General features: G+C 38.7%; 1 protein-coding gene across 1 annotated transcript; it reads left to right on the top strand.

Annotated features, from left to right (window-relative positions):
• Window positions 1-8306: 8306 nt before the first annotated feature.
• Window positions 8307-24391, top strand: Akr1c12 (aldo-keto reductase family 1, member C12). Its single transcript, NM_001014240.3, has 9 exons — window positions 8307-8419; window positions 10642-10809; window positions 11209-11325; window positions 12614-12691; window positions 13181-13303; window positions 13995-14104; window positions 14686-14851; window positions 22083-22165; window positions 24133-24391. The coding sequence occupies exons 1-9, from the start codon at window positions 8336-8338 to the stop codon at window positions 24173-24175; spliced, it is 972 nt and encodes a 323-aa protein (NP_001014262.3). The 5' UTR covers window positions 8307-8335; the 3' UTR covers window positions 24176-24391.
• The last annotated feature ends 2112 nt before the right edge of the window (window positions 24392-26503 follow it).

Here is a 26503-nt window from a genome sequence, read left to right as displayed (position 1 = left end):
TTCAGACTCCAAAATGATAAACATTAATTTTAGAATATTAGAAAGCATACAGAAAAATTATAAATCACAGTAACTGTTTCTTTGAAATCAATATGACATTAAAAATTATCATGTATTCTAGACTCATGTTCTGCTTTAGTGGAAGTCCATATATTCTAGGTTTACTTGAATAAAAAAATCTATCTCATTAATATGTTAAATTTATTCTCCCACTCTAAATCTGATCATTGAAAATTTGATCATTTTCAAATTAGACCTTTTATGAATGTTGAACAAGGACATAAACTATTGATCTGCATTTTAACATCTTATTTATAGTTATTTAAAATTAGGGACTGGAAAAATGGCCCAGTGGTTGAGTGATTGCTTGAAGTCATGGGACCAGTGTGTGTATCCCAGCAACCATATACATATAAAAAGCTAAGTTTCACATGAATGTGGGTTACTACATCCTCAAGTCATTCTTCTGGTACACCCAGCATATATACAAAAGTATTTAAAATTTGGAACAAATATTGTAAACTGACCTAAGAAATAAATGTGTTAGTAATGTTTAAGTCATGTTGCATGTTGCAAAATAAATAAATCCAGTAGCTGCTAATCCTTTGTCAACCACTAAGCACTAGTCTGTGCTATCCCCTTTACGTATGTATTTCAGGATTACAATTGTGACAATGACAATAGAAAAAATTTACAGTGAGAAATTTCAAAAAGATCAACCATTTCAATTTTAATTGTTGGCCTCTTTTTTTTAAAAATAAAATTCTGAGAACACTAAATTCAGTTCATGAGATATTTTTCCCATTAATTAATTTATTTATTCACTTTATACCCTGATTGCTACTGTTCCTTGTCTCCCCCCCTTACACTGTTTCTTCCCACTCCCATTCTCTTCTGAGATGGGGGAGGTATCCTGGTTATTCCCTTACCCTGGCACACCAAGTTTCTTCAGTGTTAGGTACATCCTCTCCCATGAGGCTAGACAAGGTAGCTGAGTTGGCAGAACAGATTCCACAGACAGGCAACAGTTTTAAGGAAAGCCCTCCACTTCAGTTATTGGGGAACCCACAAGAAACCCAAGTTGTGCTTCTACTACGGGTGTGTGTGTGTGTGTGTGTGTGTGTGTGTGTGTGTGTGTGTGAGGGGCTGTGCTAGGTAGAGCCTGAGTATGTTCTTTGGTTGATAGTTCAGTCTCTGAGAGCCCCCAAGGGTCCACTTTAGTTGACTCTATTGGTCTTCCTATAGGGTTTCTACCCTCTTCAGGGCTCTCAATCCTTCCCTCAACTTTTCCATAAGATTCCCTGAGCTCTATTCAATGTTTGGCTGTGGGTCTCTGCGCCTGTTTTAGTCAGATGCTGGATGGAGCCTCTCAGAGGACAGCTACGCTAGCCCTCTGTCTGCAACCATAACAAAACGTCATAAATAGTGTCAAGGATTGATGTTTGTCCATGGGATGGGACTCAAGTTGGGCTGGGTATTGGTTGGCCAGCCCCTCAGGTTTTGCTCCATCCTTATCCCTGCATTTCTTGTAGACAGGACAAATTTTGGGTCGAAATATGTGTGGGTGGTTTGTGTCCTTGTCACTTTAAGTTCTCAGTTGTGGCTTCTCTGTTCTTCATGTTTGTATAGCATGCAGTAACCCATTATTTTCAGTGATGCATGATCAAGTAGAGGCTTCATCATGGCCAAATGAAAATAAGTGTCTTCAGTATTAAATTTATTCAACCAATCTCTTCTCTAATAATATATAATATATGAAATAAAGAGGAGAAAAACCACAGAAAACAAATGCTTTATCATTATATAGTACATTATTTGAAGTTCATCCTTCATATGAGAATGAGTGACTTCTTTTTTTTTTTTATTAACTTGAGTATTTCATATATAGATTTCGAGTGTTATTCCCGGTTTCTGGGCAAACATCACCCTCCCCCCTCCCCTTCCTTATGGGTGTTCCCCTCTCCACCCTCCCCCCATTGCCGACCTCCCCCCACCAGTCTAGTTCACTGGGGGTTCAGTCTTAGCAGGACCCAGGGCTTCCCCTTCCACTGGTGCTCTTACTAGGATATTCATTGCTACCTATGAGGTCAGAGTCCAGGGTCAGTCCATGTATAGTCTTTAGGTAGTGGCTTAGTCCCTGGAAGCTCTGGTTGCTTGGCATTGTTGTACATATGGGGTCTTGAGCCCCTTCAAGCTCTTCCAGTTCTTTCTCTGATTCCTTCAACCAGTTCAGTGGTTTGCTGCTGTCATTCACCTCTGTATTTGCTGTATTCTGGCTGTGTCTCTCAGGAGCGATCTACATCCGGCCCCTGTCGGTCTGCACTTCTTTGCTTCATCCATCTTGTCTAATTGGGTGGCTGTATATGTATGGGCCACATGTGGGGCAGGCTCTGAATGGGTGTTACTTCAGTCTCTGTTTTAATCTTTGCCTCTCTATTCCCTGCCAAGGGTATTCTTGTTCCCCTTTTAAAGAAGGCGTGAAACATTCACATTTTGATCATCCATCTTGAGTTTCATTTATTCTAGGCATCTAGGGTAATTCAAGCATTTGGGCTAATAGCCACTTATCAATGAGTGCATACCATGTATGTCTTTCTGTGATTGGGTTAGCTCACTCAGAATGATATTTTCCAGTTCCAACCATTTGCCTATGAATTTCATAAAGTCATTGTTTTTGATAGCTGAGTATTATTCCATTGTGTAGATGTACCACACTTTCTGTATCCATTCCTCTGTTGAAGGGCATCTGGGTTCTTTCCAGCTTCTGGCTATTATAAATAAGGCTGCGATGAACATAGTGGAGCACGTGTCTTTTTTATATGTTGGGGCATCTTTTGGGTATATGCCCAAGAGAGGTATAGCTGGATCCTCAGGCATTTCAATGTCCAATTTTCTGAGGAACCTCCAGACTGATTTCCAGAATGGTTGTACCAGTTTGCAATCCCACCAACAATGGAGGAGTGTTCCTCTTTCTCCACATCCTCGCCAGCATCTGCTGTCACCTGAGTTTTTGATCTTAGCCATTCTCACTGGTGTGAGGTGAAATCTCAGGGTTGTTTTGATTTGCATTTCCCTTATGACTAAAGATGTTGAACATTTCTTTAGGTGTTTCTCAGCCATTCGGCATTCCTCAGCTGTGAATTCTTTGTTTAGCTCTGAACCCCATTTTTTAAATAGGGTTATTTGTCTCCCTGCGGTCTAACTTCTTGAGTTCTTTGTATATTTTGGATATAAGGCCTCTATCTGTTGTAGGATTGGTAAAGATCTTTTCCCAATCTGTTGGTTGCCGTTTTGTCCTAACCACCGTGTCCTTTGCCTTACAGAAGCTTTGCAGTTTTATGAGATCCCATTTGTCGATTCTTGATCTTAGAGCATAAGCCATTGGTGTTTTGTTCAGGAAATTTTTTCCAGTGCCCAAGTGTTCCAGATGCTTCCCTAGTTTTTCTTCTATTACTTTGAGTGTGTTTGGTTTGATGTGGAGGTCCTTGATCCACTTGGACTTAAGCTTTGTACAGGGTGATAAGCATGGATCGATCTGCATTCTTCTACATGTTGACCTCCAGTTGAACCAGGACCATTTCCTGAAAATGCTATCTTTTTTTCCATTGGATGGTTTTGGCTCCTTTGTCAAAAATCAAGTGACCATAGGTGTGTGGGTTCATTCTGGGTCTTCAAGTCTATTCCATTGGTCTATCTGTCTGTCTCTGTACCAATACCATGCAGTTTTTATCACTATTGCTCTGTAATACTGCTTGAGTTCAGGGATAGTGATTCCCCCTGAAGTCCTTTTATTGTTGAGGATAGTTTTAGCTATCCTGGGTTTTTTGTTATTCCAGATGAATTTGCAAATTGTTCTGTCTAACTCTTTGAAGAATTGGATTGGTATTTTGATGGGGATTGCATTGAATGTGTAGATAGCTTTTGGTAAAATGGCCATTTTTACTATATGAATCCTGCCAATCCATGAGCATGGGAGATCTTTCCATCTTCTGAGGTCTTCTTCAATTTCTTTCTTCAGTGTCCTGAAGTTCTTATTGTACAAATCTTTTACTTGCTTGGTTAAAGTTCCACCGAGGTACTTTATATTATTTGGGTCTATTATGAAGGGTGTCGTTTCCCTAATTTCTTTCTCGGCTTGTTTCTCTTTTGTGTAGAGGAAGGCTACTGATTTATTTGAGTTAATTTTGTACCAAGCCACTTTGCTGAAGTTGTTTATCAGCTTTAGTAGTTCTCTGGTGGAACTTTTGGGATCACTTAAATATACTATCATATCATCTGCAAATAGTGATATTTTGACTTCTTCTTTTCCGATCTGTATCCACTTGACGTCCTTTTGTTGTCTGATTGCTCTGGCTAGAACTTCAAGAACTATATTGAATAAGTAGGGAGAGAGTGGGCAGCCTTGTCTAGTCCCTGATTTTAGTGGGATTGCTTCAAGTTTCTCTCCATTTAGTTTAATGTTAGCAACTGGTTTGCTGTATATGGCTTTTACTATGTTTAGGTATGGGCCTTGAATTCCTGTTCTTTCCAGGATGTTTATCATGAAGGGGTGTTGAATTTTGTTAAATACTTTCTCAGCATCTAATGAAATGATCATGTGGTTTTGTTCTTTCAGTTTGTTTATATAATGGATCACGTTGATGGTTTTCCGTATATTAAACCATCCCTGCATGCCTGGGATGAAGCCTACTTGATCATGGTGGATGATTGTTTTGATGTGCTCTTGGATTCGGTTTGCCAGAATTTTATTGAGTATTTTTGCGTCGATATTCATAAGGGAAATTGGTCTGAAGTTCTCTTTCTTTGTTGGGTCTTTGTGTGGTTTAGGTATAAGAGTAATTGTGGCTTCATAGAAGGAATTCGGTAGTGCTCCATCTGTTTCAATTTTGTGGAATAGTTTGGATAATATTGGTATGAGGTCTTCTATGGAGGTCTGGTAGAATTCTGCACTAAACCTGTCTGGACCTGGGCTCTTTTTGGTTGGGAGACCTTTAATGACTGCTTCTATTTCCTTAGGAGTTATGGGGTTGTTTAACTGGTTTATCTGTTCCTGATTTAACTTCGGTACCTGGTATCTGTCTAGGAAATTGTCCATTTCCTGCAGATTTTCAAGTTTTGTTGAATATAGGCTTTTATAGTAAGATCTCATGATTTTTTGAATTTCCTCTGAATCTGTAGTTATGTCTCCCTTTTCATTTCTGATTTTGTTAATTTGGACACACTCTCTGTGTCCTCTCGTTAGTCTGGCTAAGGGTTTATCTATCTTGTTGATTTTCTCAAAGAACCAACTTTTGGTTCTGTTGATTCTTTCTATGGTCCTTTTTGTTTCTACTTGGTTGATTTCAGCTCTGAGTTTGATTATTTCCTGCCTTCTACTCCTCCTGGGTGTATTTGCTTCTTTTTGTTCTAGAGCTTTTAGGTGTGCTGTCAAGCTGCTGACATATGCTCTTTCCTGTTTCTTTCTGCAGGCACTCAGAGCTATGAGATTTCCTGTTAGCACAGCTTTCATTGTGTCCCAAAAGTTTGGGTATGTTGTACCTTCATTTTCATTAAATTCTTAAAAGTTTTTAATTTCTTTCTTTATTTCTTCCTTGACCAGGTTATCATTGAGTAGAGCATTGTTCAATTTCCACGTATATGTGGGCATTCTTCCCTTATTGTTATTGAAGACCAGTTTTAGGCTGTGGTGGTCCAATAGCATGCATGGGATTATTTCTATCTTTCTGTACCTGTTGAGGCCCGTTTTTTGACCAATTATATGGTCAATTTTGGAGAAAGTACCATGAGGAGCTGAGAAGAAGGTATAGCCTTTTGCTTTAGGATAGAATGTTCTATATATATCTGTTAAGTCCATTTGGCTCATGACTTCTCTTAGTCTGTCTACGTCTCTGTTTAATTTCTGTTTCCATGATCTGTCCATTGATGAAAGTGGGGTGTTGAAATCTCCCACTATTATTGTGTGAGGTGCAATGTGTGTTTTGAGCTTTAGTAAGGTTTCTTTTACATATGTAGGTGCCCTTGTATTTGGGGCATAGATATTTAGGATTGAGAGTTCATCTTGGTGGATTTTTCCTTTGATGAATATGAAGTGTCCTTCCTTATCTTTTTTGATGACTTTTAGTTGAAAATTGATTTTATTTGATATTAGATTGGCTACTCCAGCTTGCTTCTTCTGACCATTTGCTTGGAAAGTTGTTTTCCAGCCTTTCACTCTGAGGTAGTGTCTGTCTTTGTCTCTGAGGTGTGTTTCCTGTAGGCAGCAGAATGCAGGGTCCTCATTGCGTATCCAGTTTGTTAATCTATGTCTTTTTATTGGGGAGTTGAGGCCATTGATGTTGAGAGATATTAAGGAATAGTGATTATTGCTTCCTGTTATATTCATATTTGGATGTGAGGTTATGTTTGTGTGCTTTTCTTCTCTTTGTTTTGTTGCCAAGACGATTAGTTTCTTGCTTCTTCTAGGGTATAGCTTGCCTCCTTATGTTGGGCTTTACCATTTATTATCCTTTGTAGTGCTGGATTTGTAGAAAGATATTGTGTAAATTTGGTTTTGTCATGGAATATCTTGGTTTCTCCATCTATGTTAATTGAGAGTTTTGCGGGATACAGTAACCTGGGCTGGCATTTGTGTTCTCTTAGGGTCTGTATGACATCAGTCCAGGATCTTCTGGCCTTCATAGTTTCTGGCGAGAAGTCTGGTGTGATTCTGATAGGTCTGCCTTTATATGTTACTTGACCTTTTTCCCTTACTGCTTTTAATATTCTTTCTTTATTTTGTGAGTTTGGTGTTTTGACTATTATGTGACGGGAGGTGTTTCTTTTCTGGTCCAATCTATTTGGAGTTCTGTAGGCTTCTTGTATGCCTATGGGTATCTCTTTTTTTAGGTTAGGGGAGTTTTCTTCTATGATTTTGTTGAAAATATTTACTGGTCCTTTGAGCTGGGAGTCTTCACTCTCTTCTATAACTATTATCCTTAGGTTTGATCTTCTCATTGAGTCCTGGATTTCCTGTATGTTTTGGACCAGTAGCTTTTTCTGCTTTACATTATCTTTGACAGTTGAGTCAATGATTTCTATGGAATCTTCTGTTCCTGAGATTCTCTCTTCCATCTCTTGTTTTCTGTTGGTGAAGCTCGTATCTACAGCTCCTTGTCTCTTCTTTTGGTTTTTCTATATCCAGGGTTGTTTCCATGTGTTCTTTCTTGATTGCTTCTATTTCCATTTTTAATTCCTTCAACTGTTTGATTGTGTTTTCCTGGAATTCTTTCAGGCATTTTTGCGATTCCTCTTTGTAGGCCTCTACTTGTTTATTAATGTTTTCCTGTGTTTCTCTAAGGGAGTTCTTCACGTCTTTCTTGAAGTCCTCCAGCATCATGATCAAATATGATTTTGAAACTAGATATTGCTTTTCTGGTGTGTTTGGGTATTCCATGTTTGTTTTGATGGGAGAATTGGGCTCCGATGGTGCCATGTAGTCTTGGTTTCTGTTGCTTGGGTCCCTGTGCTTGCCTCTTGCCGTCAGATTATCTCTAGTGTTACTTTGTTCTGCTATTTCTGACAGTGGCTAGACTGTCCTATAAGCCTGTGTGTCAGGAGTGCTGTAGACCTGTTTTCCTGTTTTCTTTCAGCCTATTATGGGGACAGAGTGTTCTCCTTTCGGGCGTGTAGTTTTTCCTCTCTACAGGCCTTCAGCTGTTCCTGTGGGCCTGTGTCTTGTGTTCACCAGGCAGGTCACTTGCAGCAGTAAAGTTGGTCTTACCTGTGGTCCCAAGGCTCAAGTTGGCTCGCAGGGTGCTGCCCACGAGCTCTCTGTGGCAGCAGCAACCAGGAATATCTGCGCCGCCCTTTCCGGGAGCTTCAGTTCACCAGGGTTCCAGATGGCGTTTGGTGTTTTCCTCTGGAATCAGTAATGTGTGCAGAGTGCAGTCTCTTCTGGTTTCCCAGGCGTGTCTGCCTCTCTGAAGGTTTAGCTCTCCCTCCCACAGGATTTGGATGCAGAGAACTCGAATGAGTGACTTCTTACATGTAGAATATTGCTTTAAATTTCTGACTCCTCCCTTCTGTTGGCTGTCTATTAGACAGACAATCGCAGTATTCAAACAATAGGCATACAACAGTACTGTTAACTGTATTGTGCCAGACAATAGCACTGATTAATCATTAGCTATGGAGTAAAGATGGTTAAACATTAGCCAGTGAGCAGGCATGGCTAACTTCCAGAAAGGGAGTGTCACTTGTTAAGCATTAGACAGGAAGTTGATATATGATGTGTATCCACTTCCCCTTCAGGGCACCAGAAGATTCAGGACACGCTTAGCCAGGGGAGGGAGAAACAATGAGCTCCAAACTGCACTGTGTCAAACTAAACGATGGCCACTTCATTCCTGCCCTGGGCTTTGGCACCTATAAACCCAAGGAGGTAAGAATACAGGCCTCTCAGTATCTCCAGGTTAAAGCTAAGCCATTTACAAGAGAGCAGATACTTAGGTTTGCTCTGCATCAGGGTCCAGTTGTGTCCCGACTTGTTGATTATTCTTGTTAAATAGAGGTTACAGCAAGAGCTGCAATTGGTGGCTGTGGGTAGGAGACTGAGCTGGCTCGCTAGGTAGGGAGCATCAGGATTCAGGAAGAACAGGATCTATATTCATGCCTGGTCTTCTCTAAGAAAAGATTCCTGCTCCTGGTGAGTCAGTAGGGAGACAAGCTTAATGGGGAACAAAGGGAAGGCCAAACTCTTAAAACATTTTCTCTGATGGTGCGTTCTAGTTCAGCATATAATGGAGGTACAGGGTACATGCCTCAGTGGCATTGGGGCATTAGTTATAATTCAGTCAGTGACCTCAAGGACAGTAAGAAAGTTTGTTTTTCTTCCATGTTATTTTGGCTGTGAGCTAGGGAATTTGGGTTTGGCAGGATGTGGCTGTGTTTTTTTCCTTGGATTTACTTTTGTGTCCTTGGCCTGCCTGTGAGTTTACTGTTCTCATTTGGGGCCTGCCTGCTCTAAGAGTGAACTTGGCTGTGAGCTCTGGGCTTAACGGGACAGACCCATGACCTAACAGTTCCAGACACTATGCTTTTCCTATGCCCATGTTTCACAGCTTCATAGAGAAGAAAGTCACCAGATTGCCTATCAGCATTCTTGGCTGCCGTATCAGAGGGGAGTCTCTGTTTTGTTCACAATTTATGACACCATTTTTCATTGCAAAAAGGCAAGAGACTGGAAATGAACATGTATCTCAGGGTGGCTTCCTGTAGATCAGTGGTTCTCAAGTGTAGGTTGCAAACCGTTTGGACTTTCACAGAGGTTGCATATAAGATATCCTTATTATCAGATATTTATCTTATATTACATAATAGTAGCACAATTACAGTCATGAAGTAGGAACAAAATCATTGTGTGATTGGGAATCACCATGACATGGGGAAGTGTTTTCGAGGGTCGCAGCATTTGAAGGTTGGGAACTGCTGCTTTAGACAAATGCATGAAGCAAATATTTGAGAAATACTTTGGTTTGTTTTGGTGTAAATATCAGCATCTCACAGCTCAGGTTCTGCCAGGGCTAAGTAGGTCTCCCATGTCTAATTCTCAACTGTGGAAACTTACTGGTATTTATAGTGCATCATTATGATGGAGAGAAGGAGGAACTAGTAAAGATAATTATGAATTATTTGTATTCTTTAGTGTATGGTGGATATAGAGCATGGTTGTCCTCAGTACGAAAAACATCATAGTGGAATGTTTGCTAACCTGAAAGGACTTTCTTATTTTCTGTCCTCCTTAGACCTTTTAACTGTGTGCTAGAGGACTTTCCCCTTGACTTCAAATTTGTCCATCTCCTTCTGTTAGTCTCCAGAATAATCTGGAGGTATAAACAGGATTTGTTAATTTTGCAAAGTTGCACAAAAAAAAAACCCAACCAACCAACCAACCAACCAACCAACCAACCAAACAAACAAACAAATAAAAAAACAGGAACAGGTCAAGGCCACTACTGAACCCTCAGGCTGATCATTTACAGAATGGCCTTATTCTTGGATACATCAGGGCTGGGTCCAGAAATAGGGGTAGAAACCAAAACTTTAATCACTGTCTTTTATCGTGAAAAGATAACTGTAGAGATTCTTAAAATTATCACAAAAGCTACTCTGATTGACTTTTTAAACCCCTTGTAAGTTTTGTACGATTGTATATGTGTTCATATTTTTGTGAACAATGTATGAGGATGTTAGATATCAAAGCCATCCTCCATTGCTCTCACCTTATTTGTGTGAGGCAGGGTCACTCACTGAGTCTGTAAATCACTGAGTTAGCTATGCTGGCAGGCCAGTGAACTCCAGGGCTCACCCTGTTGCTGCCTCCTCAAGCACAGGACTGCAGGCCTTACTCTGATTTTCAAGAGTACTAGGGGTCTCAACTAAGATTCCCATAGTTGTTTGTAAGGGTATGGCTGACTGAGACATTTCACTTTTATAGAATAGGAAGTAGGAATGAAAGATAAGGGTGCTAGGCTCTTTCTAGTCATCTTAGGATGAGTTTGGAAGACAAAATTCTTTCTAGTATAGTTAACTCCAATCTAGGCTTACTTTGAGGTGGCTCTTATAACATGCATCTCTAAATACCTTCTTTGATTCCTCCCCTAGGTTCCCAAGAGTAAGTCACTTGAGGCGGCACACCTAGCTATAGATGTTGGGTACCGCCACATTGATACGGCCTCTGCATACCAAGTAGAAGAGGAGATAGGACAGGCCATTCAAAGCAAGATTAAAGCTGGTGTTGTAAAGAGAAAAGACATGTTCATCACTACAAAGGTATAGTATGCAAGTATGCAAATTATTGAAATATAGTAAGGCAGCAAAATTATTTTACTGTATCAGACATTGGTTAAAAATGTCAATTGCATAGATGGGTAAAGGAAAGTAAAGGCAGATTTAATTCTATATGACAATAATTTAGTTATTGGGCATTACTTTATTAGTATGTATATTGTTTCTTGAGTAATTTTGTCATTGTTTAATAAATGAGCTAACATTAACCCCCAAACTATAGCTGATTTCTCATTGTTAAGGAAGAGTAGAGTAAACACCGAGTTTAAAGGAATGCTTATAACTTTCCTTCAAGTACAAAAAAATTTAGCATTAGGATAAATAACTATGATTATTTGGGTAGTCTATTAATCCAGCATAACTTCTGTTCTTCAATATGTGTAGCTTTGGTGCAGTTGCTTTCGAACAGAGATGGTCAGACCTGCTTTGGAAAAATCACTGAAAAACCTTCAACTGGATTATGTTGATCTTTTCCTTATACATTACCCAGTGCCAATAAAGGTAGGGGATTTGTATTGTCAAATGTACATGTCCTTGGATAGGAACAGGGATATCATTTTTATGGGTGGTTGAGATGGGTTTCTACTATAACTTCATAAAAATTAACTTATATGTTACTCAATTTCTGAGAAGGTCCCCAAAGGTTTTATTGGATTATGAATTGACATGACAAAGCAATGTCAGAATCACAGATTAAAATGAACTTCCAGGAAAACTTGTATTTACATGTATTTTCCATTTGTATTACTAGGTGTTTGTTTAGCGTTTTCCCCCATTTTTCTCTCTTAGTGGTAAAAGTGGCCTCAATACAGTTTCAGCTTCAAGATCACATAGCTTCTTAGCATCTTTTCTTACTTAAATCAAATTTGTGTACAGTCCCGATTGACCATTCTTGGCTCACATATCTGTACCTGGGCCCACATTTGTTCATATTCATTACTTATTCTGGGACAGGATTGATATGAATTCTTGTCGTAGGTCAAGGCCGTAGAATGATTGGGTTTCCCAGGTAATATGAAGCCTTTTTTCCCAAAAGAAACAATATAAGTCAACTACAAGGTCAACTTTCATTGCTTGGAAATATTTAGATATAGGGAATACATATCCACATACACACTTACTCAGAAGCTTAGTAACATATAAGTGAGTGTATTTGTATGTGTATGTATAACAATTAAAGAAAGAGAGGCTATGAATTTGAGGGATGTCAAGGACATATGTAGGCAAATAAAATATGTAGGGTGGGATTGAGAAAGGGAAAGGGAAAGGGAAAGGGGGAATGATTTAACTGTATTACAGTTTCAAAATTAAAATTATTACAAGAAAGAAAATATTTAGTTATTCATCCAGATAATTTAAGTGAGTGCAGCAGACCAGGCTTCCAAAGATAATGCAACTCTATGTGCATATCAGTGTTTAACACAGTATACAGACTGATGCCTCCCTCACTTATGGCTGCTTATTGTCTTATTTCCAAGACATTCTTTAAAATTTTTAAAAAGCATATTTTAGTTTACTGTGAATGGGTGTTTTACCTGTGTGTATTTCTGTTCACTATGTGCATGCCTGGGGCATGTGAAAGCCAGAAGAGGGTATTGGGTCCCACGAGACTGGAATGACAGAGGATTGTGACCAACTATGTAGGTTGTGGAAATTGAACCCAGGTCCTCTGAAAGAGCAGCCAGTGGTCACTGAATGATCTTTCCAGCTGCTCCAAGATAGTCTTCAGCACATTACTGTAGACAAGATACATGTTTCATGAGACTGTTTTAAGTTGCTTCTCTTTCAGTCAAGTGTTGATGAATCTCCATTAGATGAAAAAGGGAAATTTCTATTGGATACTGTGGATTTCTGTGACACATGGGAGGTGAGTACTTTTCAAAACAACAGTAAAGCAAACAGAGGAAGAGAGAATCAGATCATCTTTCTTGGTGTGGAGAAGCTCATTTTTACTCATAGATATTTGCTGGAGTGGGAGGGGAAGAATGCATTACTAAAATGTAATTAGGTGACATGGATAAAGGACATGAGGCATAAGGGTATTTTGTCACCTTATGTAGGAATATCCTTGATTTTCTAGTGAAGTTACAGAAATCTCTCATCAGTCAATCTTCTGCTTCATTATCATCCTTATCTTGACTTCTTTGGATTTAAATGCATTGATCACCTGGGCAATACACTCCTCCCAGCTTTAGTGCCTGTGATCAACTTAGGGTCTTGTATGCACTGGCAAACTGTTCTACCACTGAACAATATGTGTAGGTCTGGATAATTTTTCCTGTAACTGGTCAATATTCTCTTTATATCCATGTAGTCAATCATAGGGATGACCATTTATGCCCCTTCTCCTCACCAGATGTTGGAGAAGTGTAAGGATGCAGGGTTGGTCAAGTCCATTGGTGTGTCCAACTTTAACCACAAGCAGCTGGAGCGACTCCTAAACAAGCCAGGACTGAAGTACAAACCTGTCTGCAACCAGGTGAGGATCTGCTTTCCCTCTCCATCCTGCAGGCTTTTCCTCACTTCTGTACTACTGACGCCCACTTAGTTGCCCTCTGTCCAAGTGTCCATCTTGTAGAAAAGAGCTTCTAAGAGCAGCCTCATTGTTTCGAAGCCATGGGAAATTCTGAATTTAACCTTGGACTCTTAGAGTATTGGTGAAAATGGAGACATACTATGGTACCCAACTGATAGACAATTTTAGTGTTGGTCCATCAGGCAGAAGTTGAGGGTGGGGAAAGTGAAATTCTCCTTGAAATAAATATAGTGAGTAGACATGGGATAGTTTATTGAAAAAAAGGGGTGAAGACAAAAATTATTCAGTGGCCAAGACTTGCACAGAATTTATGCTTCTTGCCATCTTATTATGGTCCATCCTCAGGATTTTAATAGTCTAAGGAGCTGGCATCTTTACTCAATGATCCTTCTTGCTACCTACTAATTATTTTTTTTGACACAAAAACTTGCCCAGTCAAATGTTATCAGAAGAATATTCCCAAATTAGTTCTTTCGTATTCAGGAAAAAATTACAACAGTTTGATCTTTTTAATTCATGTGTGAAATCATATATAATTTTCTTATTCTATTTTATTGACTTAAGCATTTATATTCATCATTGGACAAGCATTTGATCAAATCTGATATGATATATATTATTTGTTCTATGGTAGGTTGAATGTCATCTTTATTTGAACCAGAGTAAGCTACTGGATTACTGCAAATCAAAAGACATTGTTCTCGTTGCCTATGGTGCTCTGGGAACCCAGCGATATAAAGAATGGTAATCAGTTACAAACAGTAAATATGAAGGAGGACTGTTAATTAGTACCCCAACACTCAGTTCCCAGGGAGATGGGGATCTTTCTTTAGAAGAACCTTGTGAAGCAGTATCTTAGTTTCTTTTCCTGTTGCTCTGATAAAATACTCTGACAAAAGCTACTTAAGGGAGAAAGGACTTATGGTTTACAATTCAAGGGCACAGACCATATAGCCAGGAAGTCAAGGTGTCAGGAGCTTGAAACAGGGGACTACTTCTCCTTAGCGTCAAGAAGCAAAGAATGATGAACACCAAGATCACATCACTTTCTCCCTTTATACAGTCTGGGATCCTCTGGTCAGGGGAATGATCCAAGGGAAAATTAATATGTCTTACCATATCAGTTTTTCATAAGATAGTCTCACACAGGAATCCCAGAGGCTCATCTTCTAGGTGATTCTAGATTTTGTCCAGTTGACAAAGATAGACATAACCATATGTATAACCATCATTTCCAGGCTAGAATGGGCCCTCTACTGTGGTTTGAAGTATTGTAACATAACCAAACGCTTGACCTTGTGAACTCATTCCTCTTTTCCTTCTAGGGTGGACCAGAACTCCCCCGTTCTCTTGGATGATCCAATTCTCTGTGATGTGGCTAAAAAGAACAAGCGAAGCCCTGCCTTGATTGCCCTTCGGTACCTGTTTCAGCGTGGGGTGGTGCCCCTTGCCCAGAGTTTCAAAGAGAATGAGATGAGAGAGAATTTGCAGGTGATGAGCTCTGCTCCTTAGTGTTCTTATACAGTATCTTCCATATTCTTGCTTCCTCCAAATCTATCGAGACATTTCTGATATCAATCTCATATTTCTAACTTTTCCTAGGCATGTGAGTTTTCAAATGCATTGAGAAATGTTTTGTCTATGACATAATCCAACATGACTAATCTCCATTTATTGAACCATCCTTGCATCCCTCGGATGAAACCTACTTAATCATGGTGAATGATCGTTTTGATGTGTTCCTGAATTTGGAATGCAAGAAATTTATTGAGTATTTTTGCACTGATAATCATAAGGGTAATGGGTCTGAAGTTCTCTTTCTTTGTAGGGTTTTTGGTATAGATGTAGGCACAATTGTGGCTTCTCAGAAAGAATAGGGTAGTGTTCCTTCTGTTTATGTTTTGTGGAATAATTTGAAGAGCACTGATATTAGGTCTTCTTTGAAAGTCTTTGATAGAATTCTGCATTAAACCTATCTGGTCCTGGGATTTTTTTGGGCACAGTACTACTCGAGGACCTAATATACCACTCCTCGACATTTACCCAAAAGATGATCCAACATATAACAAGGACACATGCTGTTCATAGCAGCCTTATTTACAATAGCTAGAAGCTGGAAAGAACCCAGATATCCTTCAACAGAGGAAGGGATACAGAAAACATGGTATAATGTACACAATGGAGCTATTAAAAACAATGACTACATGAAATTCTTAGAAAAATGAATAGAACTAGAAAATATCTTGAGTGAGTTAACTCAGCACAAAAGAACACACATGGTATTCATTCACTGATAAGTGGATAGTAGCCCAAAAGCTTGGAATACGCAAGAAACAATTCACAGACCATATGAAGCTCAAGAAAAAGGAAGACCAAAATGTGGATGGTTCAGTCCTTCTTAGGAGAGAGCATATAACAGCAACTTGATGGCACACCTAAAAGCTCTAGAACAAAAAGAAGCAAATACACCCAGGAGGAGTAGAAGGCAGGAAATAATCAAACTCAGAGCTGAAATCAACCAAGTAGAAACAAAAAGGACTATACAAAGAATCAACAGAACCAAAAGCGGGTTCTTTGAGAAAATCAACAAGATACATAAACCCTTAGCCAGATTAACGAGAGGACACAGAGAGTGCGTCCAAATTAACAAAATCAGAAACGAAAAGGGAGACATAACTACAGAATCAGAAGAAATTCAAAAAATCATCAGATCTTACTATAAAAGCCTATATTCAACAAAACTTGAAAATCTGCAGGAATGGACAATTTCCTAGACAGATACCAGGTACCGAAGTTAAATCAGGAACAGATAAACCAGTTAAACAACCCCATAACTCCTAAGGAAATAGAAGCAGTCATTAAAGGTCTCCCAACCAAAAAGAGCCCAGGTCCAGATGGGTTTAGTGCAGAATTCTATCAGACATTCATAGAAGACCTCATACCAATATTATCCAAACTATTCCACAAAATTGAAACAGATGGAGCACTACCGAATTCCTTCTATGAAGCCACAATTACTCTTATACCTAAACCACACAAAGACCCAACAAAGAAAGAGAACTTCAGACCAATTTCCCTTATGAATATCGACACAAAAATACTCAATAAAATTCTGGCAAACCGAATCCAAGAGCACATCAAAACAATCATCCACCCTGATCAAGTAGGCTTTATCCCAGGCATGCAGGGATGGTTTAATATACGGAAAATCATCAACGGGATCCATTACATAAACAAACTGAAAGAACAAAACCACATGATCATTTCATTAGATGCTGAGAAAGTATTTAACAAAATTCAACACCCCTTCATGATAAACATCCTGGAAAGAACAGGAATTCAAGGCCCATACCTAAACATAGTAAAAGCCATATACAGCAAACCAGTTGCTAATATTAAACTAAATAGAGAGAAACTTGAAGCAATCCCACTAAAATCAGGGCCTAGACAAGGCTGCCCACTCTCTCCCTACTTACTCAATATAGTTCTTGAAGTCCTAGCCAAAGCAATCAGACAACAAAAGGAGATCAAAGGGATACAGATTGGAAAAGAAGAAGTCAAAATATCACTATTTGCAGATGATATGAGAGTATATTTAAGTGATCCCAAAATTCCACCAGAGAAGTACTAAAGCTGATAAACACCTTCAGCAAGGTGGCTGAGTATAAAATTAACTCAAATAAATCAGTAGCTTTCCTCTACACAAAAGAGAAATAAGCCGAGAAAGAAATTAGGGAAACGACACCCTTCATAATAGTCCCAAATAATATAAAATACCTCGGTGTGACTTCAACCAAGCAAGAAAAGATCTGTATGATAAGACTTCAAGCCTCTGAAGAAAGAAATTGAAGAAGACCTCAGAAGATGGAAAGACCTCCCATGCTCATGGATTGGCAGGATTCATATAGTAAAAATGGCCATTTTACCAAAAGCTATCTACAGATTCAATGCAATCCCCATCAAAATACCAATTCAATTCTTCAGAAAGTTAGACAGAACAATTTGCAAATTCATCTGGAAAAACAAAAAACCCAGGATAGCTAAAACTATCCTCAACAATAAAAGGACTTCCTGGGAATCACTATCTCTGATCTCAAGCAGTATTACAGAGCAATAGTGATAAAACTGTATGGTATTGGTACAGAGACAGACAGATAGACCAGTGGAATAGAATTGAAGACCCAGAAATGAACCCACATACCTATGGTCACTTGATTTTTGACAAAGGAGCCAAAACCATCCAATGGAAAAAAGATAGCATTTTCAGCAAATGGTGCTGGTTCAACTGGAAGTCAACATGTAGAAGAATGCAAATCAATATATTCTTATGTACAAAGCTTAAGTCTAAGTGGATCAAGGACCTCCACATCAAACCAGATACACTCAAAGTAATAGAAGAAAAAATGGGGAAGAATCTTGAAAACATGGGCACTGGAGAAAATTTCCTGAATAAAACACCAATGGCTTATGCTCTAAGATCAAGAATGGACAAATGGGATCTCATAAAACTGCAAAGCTTCTGTAAGGCAAAGGACACTATTGTTAGGACAAAACGGTAACCAACAGATTGGGAAAAGATCTTTACCAATCCTCCAACTGATAGAGGGCTTATATCCAAAATATACAAAGAACTCAAGAAGTTAGACTGCAGGGAGGCAAATAACCCTATTAAAAAATGGGGCTCAGAGCTAAACAGAAAATTCACAGCTGAGGAATGCTGAATGGATGAGAAGCATCTAAAGAAATGTTCAACATCTTTAGTCATAAGGGACATGCAAATCAAAACAATCCTGAGATTCCACCTCACACCAGTCAGAATGGCTAAGATCAAAAATTCCAGCAACAGCAGATGCTGGTGAGGATGTGGAGAAAGAGGAACACTCCTCCATTGTTGGTGGGATTGCAGACTGGTAATCAGTCTGGATGTTCCTCAGAAAGTTGGACATTGCACTACCTGAGGACCCAGCTATACCTCTCTTGGGCATATACCCAAAAGATGCTCCAACAAATAACAAAGACACATGCTCCCATATGTTCATAGCAGCCTTATTCATAATTGTCAGAAGCTGGAAAGAACCCAGATACCCTTCAACAGAGGAATGCATACAGAAAATGTGGTACATCTACACAACGGAATACTACTCAGCTGTCAAAAACAATGACTTTATGAAATTCATAAGCAAATGGATGGAACTGGAAAATATCATCCATGAGTCAGGTAACCCAATCATAGATAAGCACACAGGGTATGCACTTATTCATAAGTGGATATTAGCTCAAATGCTCCAATTACCCTAGATGCACAGAACACATGGAACTCCAGAAGGATGACCGAAATGCGAATGCTTCATTCCTTCTTTAAAAGGGGAACAAGAATACCCTTGGGAGGGAATAGGGAGGCAAAGTTTAGAACAGAGGCAGAAGGAACACCCATTCAGAGCCTGCCCCATATGTGGCCCATACATATACAGCCACCAAACTAGTTAAGATGGATGAAGCAAAGAAGTGCAGGCCAACAGGAACCGGATGTAGATCTCTCCTGAGAGACACAACCAGAATACAGCAAATACATAGGCAAATGCCAGCAGTAAACCACTGAACTGAGAACGGGACCCCCGTTGAAAGTATCTAGGAAAGGACTGAAAGAGCTTGAAGGGACTTGAGACCCCATATGAACAACAATGCCAACCAACCAGAGCTTCCAGGGACTAAGCCACTACCCAAAGACTATACATGGACTGACCCTGGGCTCCAACCTCATTGATAGCAATGAATAGCCTAGTAAGAGCACCAGTGGAAGGGGAAGCCCTTGGTCCTGCCAAGACTGAACCCCCAGTGAACAGGATTGCTAGGGGGAGGGCAGCAATGGGGGAAGCATGGGGAGGGGAACACCCATAGAGAAGGGGAGGGGAGGGGTTAGGGAGATGTTTGTCTGGAAACCGGAAAAGGTAATAACAATTTAAAAGTAAATAAGAAATGCCCAATTTAATAAAGATGGAGAAAAAAAAACAAAAAACAAAAAAAGGAAGTGGGAAAAATACTCACAGATGTATAGGGACAAAGAGTGGAGCAGTGACCGAAGGAAAGGTCATCCAAAGACTGCCCCATCTGGGGATGCCCTATGTAGCCACGAAAACCAGTCACTATTGCTGATGCCAAGAAGTGCTTGCTGTCAGGAGCCTGATATGGCTGTCTCCTGAGAGGCTCTGCCAGAGCCTTAATGATACAGATGAGGATTATTGCAGCTAAGCATTGGACTGAGCACAGGGAGCCCAGTGGAGGAGTTAGAGAAAGGACTGAAGGAGCTGAAGGGGTTTGCATCCCCATAGGAATTTCAACTGACCAGACCCCCTGGAGCTCTCAGGGACTAAACCACCACCCAAAGAGTATACATGTAGGGACCCGTGGCTCTAGCCGAATGTATAGCAGAGGATTGCATTATCTGGCATCAATAGGAGAAGAAATCCTTGATCCTTTGAAGGTTCATTTACCCAGTGTGGCAGAATGCCAGGTTGTTGTGATAGGTGTGGGAGCATCTTCATAGAAGCAGGGGGGGGAGGGGTATGGGAGAGGGATGAAAGGGGGATAACATTTGAAATGTAAATACATAAAATATCCAATAAAACTCCAGCATGACTTGACAGATTTAGTGTTGGCGATGATGTAGAAAGGGGTTTGCATTGTCAACCAAGTACCGTCTAGCCCTTTCCATGGACTTCTTTATTTTCTGAAATGAGGGATCTGGACTCATTAATTTTGATTCTAGAAATTTCTTTTTGTTTACTCTTATTTCCATGCATGCTCAAATATTCTAATATTCATATACATACATGTATAACACATATGCACACATGCATATATACACATGCATATTCATACATGCACACACACATATACCGGTTAATTGCATGTTACTGTCATACTCACTTACCTAGTTTTACTTTTTTAAAAATGTTAAGGAAGTATCTTTTTTACAGTATAAGATATTAGCAGTTACTAAAGGAAGGTTTTTTTATCTTTATTAACTTGAGTATTTCTTATTTACATTTCGCTTATTATTCCCCTTTCCAGTTTCTGGTACAACATCCCCCTAACCCCTACTCCTCTCCTTCTATATGGGCTTCCCCTCCCCATCCTCCCCCCATTACCGCCCTCCCCCCAGCAATCTAGTTCACTGGGGGGTTCAGTCTTGGCAGGACCAAGGGCTTCCCCTTCCACTGGTGCTCTTACTTGGCTATTTATTGCTATCTATGTGGTTGGAGCCCAGGGTCAGTCCATGTATAGTCCTAAAGGAAGTTTTTCTGGAGAAGTTTAACATATAGAACTCTTATTTACCTTAGTGTCTATTGATTTAAAAACTTGCCTTACTTTAGCCTGAACTTAATGAAAATTATCTGTCTACACTGAGTCCCTTCACATAGCTTCGAGGAACTATTGTGCAGATTTTCAGGATGATGAGGCCTCTCAAGCTCAGATGACTGACTGAGCTTTTCCTTGGTTTCATATAGACTTCATACAACTGACATGTTTCCCAGAGTTTACTCCTGCACTTACCTCTAAACCAAGGCAATGAGAAACCGTTTATGACACAGAGTTGATCCATCATGGGGTCTGTAAAGTTCAAATGTCCAGTGCAAGTTACACAGCAGCCAGGATTCAAGGGGTAGGAATAGACACCACATCCGTGGGTGAAGGAGATAGAATACTTCAATGGCATGCAGACCAAGAACTGTGGATTATAATCAGTTTGCTGCATTTGTAGTCTCAATGGCATGTATTATGTAATTCAGAAGTGGTTGCTGGATTATCTTCTTCCAAGTTTATTTTTGATATCTCATGAACAAAGAGGACTTACTACAGCTTTCATACTTTTACTTCCTGTTTGAGATCACATCCTTTCACTTGTTAGACAAATGAGTCTACTTCAGTATTTTACCAAGGGTTTGTTAATTCCCCCTAAACGGTTCTCTAGAATACAGTTGTGATGAGTTGTGAAATATAAACCAATATATAAATGTAAATTTTAAATAACTCATGTAGAGTAATTACATGAGTGAGTTCTTTTCTCTATTCAATTATTTTATTTACTCTCACCCAGTACCCACATTGTGCTTTGTTGTAGATTTATTAGTTTTTAAACTGTTGACAAATTTCCTTGTCCCGATCTCCATCTTTTTCTGTCTCCATATTTTTAAAATACTAAAGGACTTAACAACGTGTATGTTTTAAGATGTGAGCATATATTGAAAATCATTTTAACGATAAAAATGTTCCAAATTTAAATAACATCTTTAAAAGCCAGCTCTCTTGTTCTATATGATTTTGGATAAGTCTTAACTTACAGAACATCGAAAAAGCATTGTTTACATTTTAATAATTTACAGATGGATTACAGAAATCTAACTCCCCATTCCAGACACTGATTTTTGTGAGGTATTTCCTAAATTTGTTCTTGATTTCTTGGTAACTATGTACCATAGCCTATTTATGATATCAGCTTTTTTTCCTTCATAAACTACCCTTTAGATTTCCTCTTGTCTGTGGTGTTATGAAACTTTAAATTATCTCAAAAGCAATTTCTTTCATTTTTACTTGGTATTGCTTAACCATGAGTGTTTTGGTAAACAATGTTCTTCATTTTCTGGAACATACTAATTACATTGCCCTTGAGACATAATATGTGTGTCATTCAAATGCTAAAACCTTTGTACTTTTCTGACAGGTTTTTGAATTTCAGTTGTCTCCTGAGGACATGAAAACACTAGATGGCCTGAACAAAAATTTTCGATATCTTTCAGCAGAGTTGTAAGTAATGTTGAGGAACACCTCAGCTCAATGTGTTTCACTTCAAGTAGTTTCTTCCCTCTTCCATTATGTCTGTTCAGAAACTAAATGACTATTTTTTTCTGCTGCATGTTTCTCATGGAGTTAGTTAATATAATATTTGTTTCAAAGTTTCTGAAAGTGGAAATGTCAGCACAAAACACAAAGAAGGTTTTGAAAGTCAGATTTAAAAATAGGAAGCGAACCTTCTGGAAAAAATTTAAAAGCTTTAATAGCTACCCAAAGATCTTTAGTTTCCCTTCTATGATTATATGATTTGATACTCGAAGGTTTATTGCAGAATATTTGATCAGGCTGTGAACTCCAAGGTTGTGTTGTTTACTGGAAAATACTTACCTTTAATTCAAGAGCTTTCTGCTGATTGGAATTAATAAAGTCAAGCATAGGTCAAGTGGCAGAGTAAGCAACCAGTTGAGAGGGAGTTAGTCTGAGGGTACCGGGTTCAATTCCTACATTAGGCATCAAATTTTTTTTAAACAATATCCCAATCATTCAATTTTACCAGTGAAGACTCAGGAGGCAGATGGTAAGGTGAAATCCTGCTAGCTCAAAGAGTCAGAGGAAGCATCCAGCTGACCTTCCTCCTCAACTGTTGTCTCAAAAGGAAGTACTCCTCCATGTTGTCTCAGAAAACCCCCTTCAATCTGAATGTCCTTCTCTTCCCTTCTACTTCCTGTGTATCTTACTCTCTGTTCTCCAGATTCACTCTTAATGTTTTTTTTCATGTTCATTCTCTGTCAACTGGTTGCTTGCTCTGCCTCTTAACATATGGTTGACTTCATCTAATCCTGGTTTCAATAAGCAGAAAGCTCTTGGATTAAAGGTGTGTTTTAGGGCTGTGCTAGAAATAGTTTTTCCCAGGTACATAACGTGATCAAATATCCTGCAATATAGGTTATAAATGATGATCAGCAAGGAATGCACATATGTATGTATATGTGAATATGTAAATATTTACCCTATCTATCTATCTATCTATCTATCTATCTATCTATCTATCTATCTATCTATCTATCTATCATCTACCGATCTATCATCTGTCTCTGTCTATGTATCATCTAGCTACTGCCTACCTACCTGTCTTCTATCTAATGGCTTTGAAAATTTTCATTCTCAGCAGCAATACATGTGATAATGTTTGAAGGAGAATTAGAAGATCTACAGTATAAAATTGGTGTATATATTATCGCCATTATTATTTTTGTTAGTATAGAGCAGAATGAAGGCATAGGAAGAGATATATCTGTTATTGAGTCACTTATAAGTGTTTCTTGCCAAATTTTATTAATTACAAATTTTCATCTCTGCATATTTTGAATTGTTATTCATATAGAGAGGTTTACAAATTTTACTGTTTGTCCCTTGGACATGGGAACCATTTTTTTCCTGACATTCTTTTTCTAACTCAATCTAATACAATACATTGTAGGTGATGGAAGTGAGTGAGTCGTTCATGGATTGCTGAGAGTTGAATAGAAGTGAAAGTGGTGGGCATCAATGTATGTGTTAGGATGCTTTAGTGTTGAACTAAATAAAGGAATTAATAAAGTGAACTATAGGTCAAGAGGCAGAGTAAGCAACCAGTAAGATGACATAATCCTTTTCTCCTAAAGTTAGAAAGATTTTCTGGCATTTCTTTCTTTGATTGATACATAAAGGGAACTAAGGGAGATGAATATTTATGAACACTGGTCTTTGCATTTTCTGTTCCAGGTGAAGGGACATAGTTTAATATATATATATATATATATATGTTATTTGAAAACATTTTTGGTGAAACATTGTAAATGTCTTGAGACTCTCTTATTCTACACCTAATCAGAGAATGAAATAATTAGCTTTCACCTTGATTGCGGCTGCCTGGGTGTCACATTGTTACATTGCAGATACAAACCATGGGGTTCATGTTTGTCTTCTTTCCTATTTAGTCTTGCTGACCACCCAGAATATCCATTTTCAGAGGAATATTAAGCATGGGGACTGAATCATAACTTCTGCCTGACATCCCTGTGTGTTGACCATGATGCTGGTGATGAGACTCAGATGCTGGTGGATGGAAATGTCATTTCTGATCAATCTGGGTTGCTTAGTAACTCATATTCAACTGAAGATTTAGTTAATCAGCTCAAAGAACAGGAACATCGTTTTCACGATTCTTTGAAATAAATATAAAATTTTCCTTTAAAATACATTTCTCTGGTTTTGTTGTTTTGTTATTGTTTTGTTTTTTTTTTTGAGTTATGATGGTACAAGACTTGTTTTGTTGGTAGACTGTGGGTGGTGTTTTCAGATAATGATTCCCATGTTATAGACATTTCAGATTTGGAGTAGATGGCATTTTTGGTCCAGGAAATGGCTGATAGTGATTATTTATCAGTCATTGATCTTTAATGATTCAATAAGAATACACGGCATCTAAGTCTGGAAGATCAGGTACACTTGACAAGGTTCTCCAACAGTGTAAGGACTCTCTCTAGCTGCTTAGCATTACAGTCTTGGAACTGAAGAGTCAGGCATTCCTGAGATAGGTTAGGCTAAAGAAGGGACATGAGAACTAGCTTAGTAGGATCATTAAAAGTCAGGATGGGGGACTTCAGGAGGAGAGAGTTGATCACACGTATACTTATGTTGCCAAGGTTGTAGTTATATAATATTATAAATATTATAATCATGTAATGTATTTACATTTTACCATACAAGATCAATGTTACATATATAATCCAATTGCATGGGAGAGTTATTCTCAGCATTGTTTTTTAAAAGAAAAGAACAGAACCAACATTAATTATAAAATTTTAAAAATACTTACGAAAATTGTGATGGAATGGTATTTAAGAGTTCCTGAGATTTGATGTGTAAAGATGTTCATGAAATGTTAGACTAGGAAGCTTCAAGATTTTCCCTATGGAAACATCAGAAAACCACGTGGCCCTGGCTAACTGACATCATCCAGATTCTGGTAATCTGTCAGCTGTCTACACAAAGCAAGTAAAGAACCAATACTTAGTTACAATAGGATCCCCAAAGTAGGTAGTTTTACTGTGTTTTATATCCTACATTGAAAACTGCCTTAGTAGTCTTGACATGTAGGTGGCATCAAAAGTTACTATTTGTTTATTTTTTTCCTCAAAGCAGTTACTGCAACTGATGTTATAGGTCACAATATTTGACAGACCCATCATACCAAACCTATGCTTATAATTTCAGAACAATTTTCTAAATACTTTCTACATACAGGCTAACCTCATAAATATCAGTTAGCATTAGATAGCAAGTCTAGGTTATGATGCTTTATTTAGAAATTTTACAAATTATTTCCTACAGAATCTTTACGTACCATAGAAAATATATGAAAATAAATTTTATTTTTTTGCATTAGAAAGAATGACTAAAATGATGACCAACAGTTTAGAATGACTAAAATGATGACCAACAGTCTTTCTCAATTCTTATAAAATTGACCAAATTTTATTATTTTAGGAGAGCAATAGCTACCCTTTATACACCATAAACTTTCTTGTAATAATTATTTTTCTTTTATTGGTTTTTTATTTACATTTCAAATGTAAATTCCCTTTCACAGTTTCCCAGACAGAAGCCCCCATCCCATTCCTCTCCCCTCCATCTTTAAGGGTGTTCCCCCTCCCCAACCACCCCACCTTCATGCCCCTCCAACATTCTCCCACACTGGGGTGTCCAGCTTGGCAGGACCAAGGGCTTTTCCTTCCATTGGTGCCCAACAAGGCCATCCTCTGCTACATATTCAGCTAGAGCCATGGGTCTGTCCATGTATAGTTTTTGGGTAGTGGTTTAGTTCCTGGGAGCTCTGGTTGGTGGGCATTACTGTTCTTATGGGGTTGCAAGCCCCTTCAGTTCCTTCAATCCTTTCTCTAACTCCTCCAATGGCGACTCTGTTCTCAATTCAATGGTTTACTGCTACCATTCGCCTGTGCATTTGTCATGTTCTGGCTGAGCCTCTCAGGAGACAGCTATATCAGGCTCCTTTCAGCATGCACTTCTTGGCTTTATCAATATTGTCTAGTTTTGGTGGCTGTGTATATATAGGCTGGATCCCCAGGTAAGGCAGGCATGATTGGCCATTCCTTCAGTCTCTACTCCAAACTTTGCCTTCATATCTCCTCCTATGAATATTTTTGTTCCCCCATTTAAGAAGGACTGAAGCATCTGCACTTTGTGTGTCCTTCACTTGAGCTTCATGTGGTCTTTGGATTGTATCTTGGGTAATTCGAGTTTTTGGGCTAATATCCACTTATCGGTGAGTGCATAAAATGTGTGTTT

The sequence above is a fragment of the Rattus norvegicus genome, chromosome 17, assembly GCF_021556685.1.
Source record: "Rattus norvegicus strain SHRSP/BbbUtx chromosome 17, alternate assembly SHRSP_T2T, whole genome shotgun sequence".
In the NCBI taxonomy this organism is placed as follows: Eukaryota; Metazoa; Chordata; class Mammalia; order Rodentia; family Muridae; genus Rattus; species Rattus norvegicus.
This window is presented reverse-complemented; position numbering and strand designations above follow the sequence as displayed.